The sequence below is a fragment of the Engraulis encrasicolus genome, chromosome 4 (assembly GCF_034702125.1).
Source record: "Engraulis encrasicolus isolate BLACKSEA-1 chromosome 4, IST_EnEncr_1.0, whole genome shotgun sequence".
NCBI lineage: Eukaryota > Metazoa > Chordata > Actinopteri > Clupeiformes > Engraulidae > Engraulis > Engraulis encrasicolus.
The window spans coordinates 6,658,614-6,671,128 of NC_085860.1; the positions used below are offsets into that span (position 1 = coordinate 6,658,614).

Sequence of the window (12,515 nt, forward strand, 5' to 3'; positions counted from 1 at the left end):
TACAAAATCTATGTATTATTGTGGCCTTCCCCCAGAAAGCAAATGTACATAGACAGTGTCATAATTACGAGCTAGAAATTAAGAATAACATGTCTACTAGCTGTGCTCAAGACATCGGATGAATTTTTCAATATTGTATCTGGTCACAATTCCGCAATTTTTCAGGGGGCCCTAGACTGCAGACATATTTAGCCTGTGCATTAATCCGCCCCTGTGTGTGTGTGTGTGTGTGTGTGTGTGTGTGTGTGTGTGTGTGTGTGTGTGTGTGTGTGTGTGTGTGTGTGTGTGTGTGTGTGTGTGTGTGTGTGTGTGTGTTTCCAGACACAAACGTACATAATTCTGTTCAAGGAACAGTGCTGCCACTGTGTGGAGCTTTGCTTGTATTACAGCCAAATAGAAAATGTGATGGGAGAAGCTCACAAAACACACCGTTTGTTGTATTTAATACAGTCATTATTTTATTTAAAGATCATCATGACCAATCTGTCATTTGAACACAATATGTACACCTTTTTTTCCTCAATCACGTTTTACAATTAGGAATAATACATTACAATATAGTATGTACAATTTTAATCGCAACAGACATCCCAAAAAGGATCACGAAAAAAAATTAGGATCCAGGTCAAAGTCAAGCATACAACTGAAGCAGTCAGAGGACATTCCTTACTGTCTCTGAGCTTTCAGACTATTGCACGGGTCCAGTGTTGTCTGATCGTTTAGTCAGTCAACGCTTATAATGCTACGGTAATGAATGGCTATGACTGAAATTGGCAGTGACAGTACACCAAGAGAGAGCTCACCTGAGTGCCGGAGAGGGATAAGGCCAAGTTTATGTGTGAAACTGAGTGACTGAAGACTCAGAGTTGATACACTGTAAAAAATAATAATAAAGCAAGTACAGTACCAGAGTGATTGCACCATTTTGCAGTGATTTGGGGACCCATCTATGCAATGGTTCTGCAAAACAAATCTGCATATAAGATTGCATAGCTGCGGACATAGCAAAGCCCATAATGTAGAGGTTCAGCTCAGAGTTTTCAATGTTCATAGAGCGATTGAAGCACCTTCAACCCATTTTCAACGTGTAGGTGAATAGTGGATTGAGTTGGTCGGTCAGGGTTTTATAGTAGCAGTCGGGTTGAGGGAAGACAGCTAGAGGAGCTCTCTTCTTATTTCATGTTGCTCTCAATAAAGTCTACAAAGTTGGCCACGCGCGTGTAGACCGTGTATAGATGCGGGTTACACTCGGGGTGGTCGTACCCAAAGCTGACCAGGCCCAGGAGCCTCCAGACCCGCTGCCGTGCCGCACTCTCCTCCTCCTCCTCCAGCAGCAGGATGGAGGAGTCCGCCCGGGCGGAGGGCACAGGCGTGGGGGCGGGCAGCACCAGGATGCCCCCCGTGTCCGCAGGGCAGATGCGGGACGGAGGGCTGCTGCTGCCGCTGCCGTTGCCCCCCGCCGGCCCCCCGGTGTGCTGGCGCCCGCAGAACATGTTCTCAGTGACGCTGATGGGCATGCCGTTGCGGGCGTACTGCCTCTCGCACTGCACCGCGTCCGAGGCCAGCTGCACCCGGCCCACCCGCGCCTGCTCCTCGGGGTCCTCCTCCGCCTCCACCTGCCAGGTGTCGCCCCGCGTCAGCCCGTCGCCGGGCCGGGTGTCGGGCACCAGGGACCAGCCGGTCACCACCGCCTGCTTGACCTGGGTCTCCTCCTCCCCGGCGCTGGCTCTCTCGGGCAGGCAGATGGGCAGCACGTGCTCCCCGATGCGGGCCTTGTCCAGCAGCCTCAGCACGGCCACGTCGGCGTCCAGGAGCAGGGGGTCATAGCTGGGGTGCACCACTATGGAGGCCACCTGGGGATGGAAGGAGAAATACGCACACACAGGCACATGGGGTGTACACACACATGGGTGCACACACACATTCACATACAGACACATGCATGCACGGATGCACACACACACACGCACACACACAAACACGTACACATACATGCGCACACACGCACACACACACACGCATAAGGAGAATTCAACAACAAAACATACAGTTCAGTACATATTCAGTGTTTGTCGATAGCCAGAATTTCAAGATCCCAGTTCATACTCGTGCTCTAACTAAGAGCAATTCTACCTTGTCTATCAAGTCTTGTTGCCAAAATGGACAGTTAAAATATTGTAGTGTATCGTTGAATGTTTGTCAGGACTTGTTGAGCCTGCAGTGAGCTGAGAGCAGCAACAAAGTTGCATGTGTTGCCTGCACACAAGCTAAGCTTCTGCCTCTAGAGTTTCAATAATAAAGAGATCCCATGACAGTTATGCAACACACATTGGCACTGACTTGAAGAAGGAAGCAATCGTTTAATTTTCTTTTGTCTTCTGGTTTTGTTTTTTGGTTTACAAGAAGGTATGCGTGGCGTGACCAATGCTGGTAAAATACCTCTGACTTCCTGCATGATTATGTGACTGCCACCCACATACAGTATATTAACCCGTTAAGACACAGCATTATATATTTTCTGTTACCAGAATGGCAATGACCAAGTCGTAGTGCATTACTAAAGGCCGTGTGTAATGTCATTGTATTGTAGTACTATGGTAGTTAACTTTTCATTGACTATTTCAGCGTGCCACTGGAGGTACAGCGTGCATGAAGGTGCATCAGTGCCAAGTGTCACACTTGGTGGTTGGCATGTTGTTTGGTCAGGAAATACCTATGGTATTTGGGTATCCAAGTTAATCTTGATGTTATCTTGATATTTCAACATGGCATAATAAAAGTAAGATAACACACCGATTTCCACAGGCGTTCCACTTCCATGCAGAATGCACTGGCGTGTGATACATACGTCTTCATATGATGCCAGTGTGGATATTTTGTGTGTGTGTGTGTGTGTGTGTGTGTGTGTGTGTGTGTGTGTGCGTGTGCGTGTGCGTGTGCGTGCGTGTGCGTTTGTGCGTTTGTGCGTGCATGTGTGTGTGTGAACATGTTTGTATCCATCCTTTACCCTGAGATGCTGCAGGCCTTTATGGCCGTGGTGGCCCTTGTCGGTGCGGAACTTCTTGCCCAGCACCACCTTGACCCTGGCAGCGTCCAGCGCGTAGAGGTTGCCCAGCTCCGTCACGCAGTGGGCGGCTGCCACCACGCTGCGCTGGTTCACCAGCGCCCCGCTGCACACCAGCTCCCAGCCTTGGGAGCTAGCCACCTCCTCTTGGCCTGGCATGTGACCACCGCCGGCAGCAGCAGTTCCACCCGCCTTGCCAGCCGGGCCCATCTTGGCACCGGAGTCCGGAACCGAGCGCCGGTAGATGGCCACCAGCCAGGGCCAGTGGATCTCGCCCGGGGACTGCGGGTCAAAGTTGGGGATCTTCCCGCAGACTGGAAGGCAGAGAGGGGAAACAGGAAGGGCAGGATGGTGACATGGGAAGGGAGCGAAACAAAAAGGCTTCCGTGCATGTTTACGTAGGCTATATTTATATATCTTTAAGGGATTCCTAGATACTGGATATTATAAACTTATTCATTATGTATTCTTATTTAAGCAAGTCGTTAGTTCTCTTTTTTCAGACATGTCAGGGAAATGATAAAACATTTACAGGTATGAAACTAAAGAAAACGATTTTTTTTTTTTTTTTTTTATGCTGGGGATGTCCTGCAGACAGGGCGGCAGAGGAGAAAAAAGGAAAGCATGGATGAAATGGGAAGGGAGCATTGATATAAATAATGATATATTTGTTTTGTAATATTCTTGAAATGGTATGATGCTCAACTTGGTCAGAAATACACTATATTACCAAAAGTATTTGCTTACACATCCAAATGAACAGAATCAGGTGTCCTAGTCACTTGGCATGGCCACAGATGTACAAAATCAAGCGCCTAGGCATACCATACAGACAATTTACAAAAACATCAGTGAAAGAATGGGCCGCTCTCTGGAGCTCAGTGAAGTCCAGCGTGGAGCTGTCATAGGATGTCACCTGTGCAGCAAATCTAGTCATGACATTTCCTCGCTCCTCGCTAAATATTCCACATTCACCTGCCAGCTGTATTATAATAAATTGAAAGAATTTGGGAACAACAGCAACTCAGCCACGAAGTGCCAGGCCACGTAAACGGATGGAGAGGGTTCAGCAGATGCTAAGGCGCATAGTGCAAAGAGTTCTCTGACTTTCGGCACAGACAATACCTAAAGAGCTCCAAACTTCATCGTGTCACCTTCAGATTAGTCTGGCAGTCTGGAAAAGTGTGATTCATCCGTCCAGAGAATGTGTCTCCGCTGCTCTAGAGTCCAGTGGTGGCTTGCTTTACCCCTCTGCTGCATCCGACACTTTGCATTGCACTTGGTGATGTATGGCTTGGATGCAGCCGCTTGGCCATGGAAAACCCACTCCATGATGGACAAGTCTGCATTTGGAGGTTGCCAGGTAAATTTTGGAATACAGGGTGCCATTGTGTTACACTGTTACATTGTGAGTGTGAAATTTGGTGTAGGAGGAATTATGGTGTGGAGTTGTTTTTCAGGAGTTGGGCTTGGTCCCTTAGATCCAGTGAATGGTTCAGGATACCAAAACATGTTGAACAAATCTATGCTCCCAACGTTGTGGGAACAGTTTGCAGCGGGCCCCTTCCCCTCCCAACATAACTGTGCACAAGTGCATAAAGTATGGGCCATGAAGACATGGATGGCAGAGTCTGGTGTGGATGAACTTGACTGTCCTAACCTGAACTCGATAGAATACCTTTGGGATGATTTAGAGGGAAGACTGAGAGCCAGGCCTTCTCGACCAACATCAGTGTGTGACCTCACTGACGTGTTTTTGGAAAAATGGTAAATAAAATCTTATAAACATACTCCCCAACGGCCTTCCTAGAAGAGTTGAAGTTGTAATAGTGGCAAAAGGTGAAATTACATCATATTAAACACTATGAGTTAGGAATGGGCCTGCTGAATGCCTACGCCCTTGTTGGAAAAATTGCCCTCAGCCTATGAAAACCTATCATTCAGCGGTAACATACCCACATTTTTGCTTAAAAAGCTAAAATCTCAAGAGCCTGAATGCAGCGTATATATGTCTCCAGGCACCAAAGGTCAAACAACGAGTCATCAGGCTAAAATGGGTTAAGTTCATATGTGAGTCTGGGCAGATAAGCATACTTTTGGTAATATAGTGTAGGCCAAGGGTTCCCAAAATTTACCATGGCAAGGACCCCCACATACCGGTATAGGCCTATTCCACCCAAGGCCCCCCTTACATGGGTCAAGCCACACTATTTCTCTTTGAATACCCTTTCACAATCATACTGTAGTCTGTTAGTCAGTGCAGTGCCCCACTGGGATCTAGAAAATAATAACTTGACAATAATAGTAGTGTTCATAGATACAATAGATTATTATAATGCAGTTCCTAACTAATTGGGAATATTGCAGATTATTTTTGTTTATTTTGGTGTAGGCCTATGTCAGATTTTACTGTAGCCTACAACACTGTCAGTACCCAGAACCAGAACAGGTGTGGCTAATTAAGGAAGGCATGGAACACTGAAGATTAACTGTCAGTTTTTTAATTTTTTGAACTCTGGGCCTAATGAGTCAACCAGAACAGGTGTTACCAATTAAAGGTTCAGAAAGTTACCCTTCATTGTTCATTAGCAGTTATTTTTATTACAACTACTAAGCTCTGGCCCAAAAGGCAAGCCCATTTTTAGCATTTTCTACAAGAATGCAGTCTATTTTAAATAAACGTATATATATATATATATATATATATATATATATATAGCCTATATCTCCTGTCAATCTGCCGCGGTCCCCTAGCACCCCTTCGAGGCCCCCCAGGGGTCCCCGGCCCCCAATATGAAAACCACTGGTGTAGGATACTTACGCTGCTGCATATTAAGGAAAATACTTTATATTAATTACAATCTATTATAGTCTGTTATAATACAATCTATTGTCTCTTTTTTATCATTATGCATATTCTTAGATTTATATTAATGAATCGTCTGAAATGCATTTCCTGCAGCCATAACATGTATGAACATCATCTTATTTTCTTTTTTTGGATATTGACTTTAGAGTAGCTGCAGGATTACAACATAACCCAGCTGGTTCAGTTTATATGTACAAAAAGACAATCTAACAATGTTGCACAAGAGTACAACTTGCAAACAATAGAAACAGGAATTCAAGAAACCTGAGACCCTTCGCATAACAGCTGAGCTCAACTGAACAACATCGCTGTCTGTAGCGATGAAAAGATGCAGCTCTACTGCCCTCACCTGGCGAGCAGGAGACATGGCGCCCGCTCCACTTGCCTGTCTTCAGGCAGGTACGGCGCGAGCTACCCGAGTGCTGATAGTAGGGAGACAGGCACTCGTACTGGATATGTGTGTAGAGGGGGTGGAAGCCTGGGGGAAGTTGGTATCCTGACTTGGGCCCCGTGGTGGGCGAAATCTGTACGACGGGCCTGCCCATCAGGCCTGTGGAGGAGTAGAACTTGTGCAGTGGGGTTTTCCTGGATGAGACATCAAATAAAGGAAAATGTCATTGGAAAAACAGTATGAAAGTGACATAAACAAGGAATGTGTAAAATACAGCTTTAGAGGACACTGTTATTCTACATGTTAAGTGGGTCAGGGGGAATTTGCATTATATAACAGCAATGATGTGTGGGGTTGGGGGTTGGATTGAGTGTGTGTGTGTGTGTGTGTGTGTGTGTGTGTGTGTGTGTGTGTGTGTGTGTGTGTGTGTGTGTGTGTGTGTGTGTGTGTGTGTGTGTGTGTGTGTGTGTGTGCGTGTGCGTGTGGGTGTGCGTGCCTGTGCGCGCGTGTGTGTGTGTGTGCTTGTGCATGTGCGCTTGTGTGTTTGTGTGAGTCTTTCCATAGCCTACCTGAAGGGAACCTGTGGGGGGAGGACAGTCTGCTTAACCAGCGTAGACACTTTTGGCTCCCGACAAGCTGCAGCAGCAAATAAAACAGACAAGCACACAGGCACACATGCACGCACGCACACACAAGCACACACAGAAGACAGAGAAATTCAGAAGAATTCAACAACAATACATTTACAGTACAGTACAGTAAGCTTACATATTTGGCGTAGATTACCATGCAACACGTATACAATGTGTAGACTCAGAAGTGAATGTGCGAGCAATTTGCAGACAGTACAAGAGAAATTCAAGATCCCAGTTCATCTCTAATCAGGAGCAATGTTACTGTCTTGTAGCCAAAACATGTTAATATCATATTGTTTAATTTTATTGTGTTCTTTGTTAATTATAGTGCTTTCAGGCCGCAGTGACCTGGAGAGTATTCCAAGAACTTGGTTCAATAGCAAACCAGATTAAGTCGTAAGCCTGGAGTCCTTAAATTCTTAAACAAAATAACATCTATTTGCAGGTTTACCACTGCCACGTTAATCACTTAACTATGCTGACTAACTATCACTAACACTTTTCAGAAAACTCCCCTGGCACCTCTAAGAAGCTGCATGTTTAGCTCATGGACATGCTAAGCCTCTGCCTCTAGTGTTACAACAAGAGAGAGAGATCCTATAACAGTTACTGTATGCAATGAACATTGGCACTGACTTGAATGAGGAAACAATCTTATTACTTTTCTTTTTGCCTGCGTGTGTGTGTGGGAGTGTAAGTGTCAGTGTGCATGCACAGGAATGTGTACATGCGTACATGCGTTTGTGCGTGCGTGTGTCTGTGCGTCTGTCTGTGTGACACGCAGAGACACACACACACACACACACACTCATTTTACACACTTAGGGTGATGGGTCACACACACAGGACATACACAGGTGCACACATATGAAGAGCACCATGAAAAGTAGGCCACTACTATTACCTAATACACATTTCATCACACTGTACGCTTCCTTTCTCTACCCTTATTTATTTCTTACACATTTCATTCCCCCACTCACCCCTACCTGATCCCACTACACACACACACACACACACACACACACACACACGCACACACACACAAAACAGGCACACACACAACACAGGCACACACACACACACACACACGTTTTTTTTAACGCCTTTTTTTCACAATCTACTGTGGTCCATGTTGACATGATAATCTACAAATGCTTCACCATCAAAAGCATCTGGCAATAATGCCCTAATTTAATATATAGCTTCTATCTATAGCCTCGTAAGGCAGCTGCAACTTCCACATGCCCCAATCCCCCCCAGCACCCCAGCACCTGCCGCCCATAATGTCTGTGCACACCACTGCGCACACAGACACACACACAGACACACACACAGACAGACAGACAGACAGACAGACAGACAGACAGACAGACAGACAGACAGACAGACAGACAGACAGACAGACAGACAGACACACACACACACACACACACACACACACACACACACACACACACACACACACACACACACACACACACACACACACACACACACACACACACACACGCAAAGAGACCACCCATGAGACCTGTAAGCTCCTGCTGTACAAAGTATGTCTACACCCCATCTCCTCCTCTCCACCTACCTCTCACACAGATGGGCATGGTGCCGTTCCAGGTGCCATCTGGCTGGCATGAGCGGCGGGCCGTGCCACTGAGGGCGTAGGAGTGGTTGCAGAAGAACTCAACGGTGTCTGGAGACAGGCCTGGTACCCGCTCATGGTAGCCGTGATACAGGCGAGGAGGTGCTGGGCAGATGGGCACTGCGGGGAGGACAAGCCGGTCACATCACAGCCAGACTAATGATTCATTTATATAAAAGATGTTTGTCAGTGAATAGATTCATAAAGAGTGACACACAAGTCATAAATAAGAATTTCATGGGGCAATAGGCTATTATATAGTACACTAATAAAATATGTTTTACCTGTCAATTACATTCCTGTATTACGCGTACATACAATGTTTAAAATAATAATGTGTTGGCTATATTGAGAATTACTGTGCGCTATAATGGTTATGGTGATAATGAATATAATATAATGTAATGTAATGTAATGTAATGTAATAATAGAATAGAATAGTGCCCGCTATAATAATTAAGCAGGTAATTAATTAAGTCATAGAAAAGTATAGGTCATAATTTCTGAATGCATTCATCGTTCATCTACCAGTTTTACATATTACATTTTTGTACATGTAGGGGGAGGGCCATGGGAAAACAAAATTGAAGTGGGGGGAGGGCCATGGGGAAAAAAATTGAGGTGGAGGGGGGGGCCATGATTTTTTTTTTTGACCGGACTTCCAGCGCACCAGCCCTCCCCCCCCCGGTAAATAACGTACAGTCCCTTAGCTCTGTAGAGGTTGCTAAGATTTACCCGTTGCACAGCAACCAAATTATTAAAGGAGTTTTTTGTTATTTTACCAGCTGTGATTTGGTTGTCTTTCCCCTTCTCCACTCCCCCTTTGATGTCTTTGTCGGTCTCTGTCTCCTCCCTTGGTACTTTGGGACTTTCCGTGGGACGGGCACCAGTGCCCATGGTGGTGGTGGTGGTGGTGACATTCTTTCCAGGGTGTATCTCCGAGTCTGTGTCTGATCCTCTCTCCCCTCCGTCATCCTTGCCCACTCTGGAATCTGGTCCCTCCCTGCCCGGCTCCACTCTGCCTGGGGTCGAAGCCTCTGTGATATTCCCATCGACTGGGTGTTGCTTCCGGTCTGGCTCCCTGGTACCAGGTTTTTGCTGGGTGTTGTCGATGTCATTGGAGCTGATGGGGTCAGAGGTGTTCCGGCCGGCCACGCTATTGTCATCGGCACGTGGTGCCATCGTTGTGACTGGGTGTCGTGGACGTGGAGTGTTCTCATCCTTCTCTACTTTGTACTCAGTGTGAATCAGCACGTCTTTGATGACAGTGGTTTTACCCTTTTCTGAGAGCAGGACGATGTCAATATCTCTGCCCAGATCGTTGCCTCGATCTCCTCTCTCCCTCTCTTTGTCCTTGTCTTGCTCGGACGTCTTCTCCTCCACCGTGTTGACATCGACGCCCGTTGATGTGGTGACGTTTTTACCCACATCAGGTTTAAGATCATTGATGACAATAACATCTCCATCATTTTTCCCCACATGCACATCGGGGCCTGTTCCCGAGTCCTCCTTCTCTGGCACCCTGTTGGTCTCTTCCGTCTCATCCGTTGTGGTGGTGTTTCTGGAGGGTTGTTTTGGCTGACCACCCGCGTCCACGCTTATCTCTATGTCTTTGCCCCCAGTGTCTATGATCACTTTGGGGTCTGCACCTTCGTCAGGCTCCTTGAGAATAATTATCTGGATGCCTTGGTCCAGCCCTTTCTTGTCTTTCTCTTTGTCTTTCTCCGGCTGCTTTTCTTTGACCATGTTTGTGTCGTCTGTCTCCTTGGTGTCGGCTTTGTCTTTTCCAGAAGGATGTTTGTCTTGGCCGCCGTCTTTGTCTTTCTCCTTATCTGGCCCAGGAACTGGACTCAGTGCTGTTGGATTGGACACAGACAGAACAAAACAAACACCGTTGTCATCACCTCTGTGCTGGTAAGAAGCCATTTATACAAACAAACCTCTGACGCAGGACAAATAAATCATCCTGCCTTTTTATATAATTCCATTAATTGCATTTTCATGTCCCGCTGTCTTCCTCCCGCATTCCCCATATTTCATTGCAGCCCACACTTCATCTTTCAGGACAACTGGCTTTGCTGCTTTGCTGACAAATGGCCCTGCCATTACCTACCTTTGACACAAGTGGGTGCTGTTCCACTCCAAGTGCCATTGGCCAGGCACGTTCTCTGCTGTGCCCCGACCAGCTTGTAGGGCCGGTAGCAGAGGTACTGCAGGGCGATGACCACATCGTTGGGACCAAAGACCAGGAAGTGGTCCCCATAGGTGGGCTTTGGTGGAGGGGGACAGGTTCTCTCCAGCAAACGCACTGGATGAGGCAAGGTACAAACAGAACCAAGATGTACAAAGTGTGAGTGCACGCACACACACACACACACACACACTCTCTCTAAAACCTCCTCTGGGGTGGATTCATGCTGTGAACCATACAACAGAATGAAAAATTTGATTCCTTAAAAAAACCCTCTTGGCTCATGCAACCAGTGTCACTCCCTTCTCTCTCCAAATGAAGAACTGTACAATTGACCCCTCTTGACGAACAATCGCTGTAGATACAGAACGGATTTTTCCAACATGCATTAGTGTTGGATAATCACAGATCAAGTACACATCCCTTCAAGGTCTTTCCATTTGCATTACATTGGATTGTCATTTTAAATGATTCACAGCTGTGTTGGGTCAAGGATATGGACCAACGTGAAGTTACCCAAAGGCACTCTGGCAGGCATGGATAAGGATATAGGCAGCCATTGGTTCCCATTCACATAGGCCTACTTCTAACTATTACTAGCCACTAGAGCAGCTGCCATGGGGGATTTTGTTGGTGCTTTATTATGACAGGCCTCATTTTGTGGACACACGTGGGACACAAGTTCGCTGATGCCTGATTGTTATTCAGCAACTCATCCACACTGAAATCTGAGGCCTGTTAAATATACTGTATTGTATTGCAGCAGCAAGACAACGTGATCTCACAGAACTCCGTGAAATGAACAAGGACCATCCTGACAAAATCTGTGGCAGTTTCACCGATCTTGCCCAACATTTTTTTGTTTCTCTCAATAACGTACTGACAGGTTAGGGTTAGGAATTGTTTTGGTCTGAGCTTATACTGTGAGTGTTCTTTCATTTAGTACAAGAATTTGGTAGCCTATCAACCAATTGGAAAAGGAATTTCTCAAAAACATTTTTTTCTGACTGGTAAACTGAAATTGCTATAGCATTCTTTTTATTCAGTAATAGATTTTGGTATCGATCGACAGGGTCATCAGTTTTCTAACGATGGACTTGATACAGTGCTGTTGGATTATGTGGAACTACAATATAGGACTTCTGTGAGCCTATCACGGAAAACACGTCTGTGAGACTAGCATGGAAATTTGGCAAAATCTGTGAAACTGCCACATATTTCGTGTCACAAGGGTCCGTGCCCATTTCGTAAAATACTGTGAGATCAGGCTGAGTGAGAAATCTCTAGGTCTAGAAATCTAGGAGAGAGAGATCTAGGTCAGGGAGCTTTGGAGATTGAGGTGCAGTGGGCCTGTGTTTGCACATCATGCACCTGTCTATCTTGGCAGCCAATAGAGACAACACATATGAGCCAATAGAACCAAAGCATAAAGACAATGCACATTTAGGCACTAACTCATGCACAGACATCATGGAACAAACATATTGTGCAAATATGCACTAATGCAAGATTCCAATGAACACACACACATTCATTTTTCATAGCTCTATATTAATGATTGATTGTTGTTACAGGACAGTTTTATTAACATATACTGTTCTTTATGTGCACTGTTGTATTGGCCAGATTCTTTAGTAGTATGCTAGTAATCCATTTCCTGATGCTCTACACCCATTGGAGTCATAAGCTGCCAACACTGGGACGTCTGATGGGAAGC

General features: G+C 46.0%; 1 protein-coding gene across 1 annotated transcript in view; it reads right to left on the reverse strand.

Moving 5' to 3' along the window:
* Positions 1–348: 348 nt before the first annotated feature.
* pamr1b (peptidase domain containing associated with muscle regeneration 1b) overlaps positions 349–12,515 on the reverse strand; it is a 56,632-nt gene continuing 44,465 nt past the window's right edge. The window contains exons 8-14 of the mRNA XM_063196596.1: positions 10,721–10,915; positions 9,390–10,463; positions 8,551–8,727; positions 6,894–6,960; positions 6,283–6,518; positions 3,008–3,378; positions 349–1,853 (exon numbers count right to left, since the gene is read on the reverse strand). Of these exons, the coding sequence (XP_063052666.1) occupies positions 1,173–1,853; positions 3,008–3,378; positions 6,283–6,518; positions 6,894–6,960; positions 8,551–8,727; positions 9,390–10,463; positions 10,721–10,915 (2,801 nt within the window). The 3' untranslated portion in view covers positions 349–1,172. The remainder of the gene's footprint in view (positions 1,854–3,007; positions 3,379–6,282; positions 6,519–6,893; positions 6,961–8,550; positions 8,728–9,389; positions 10,464–10,720; positions 10,916–12,515) is intronic.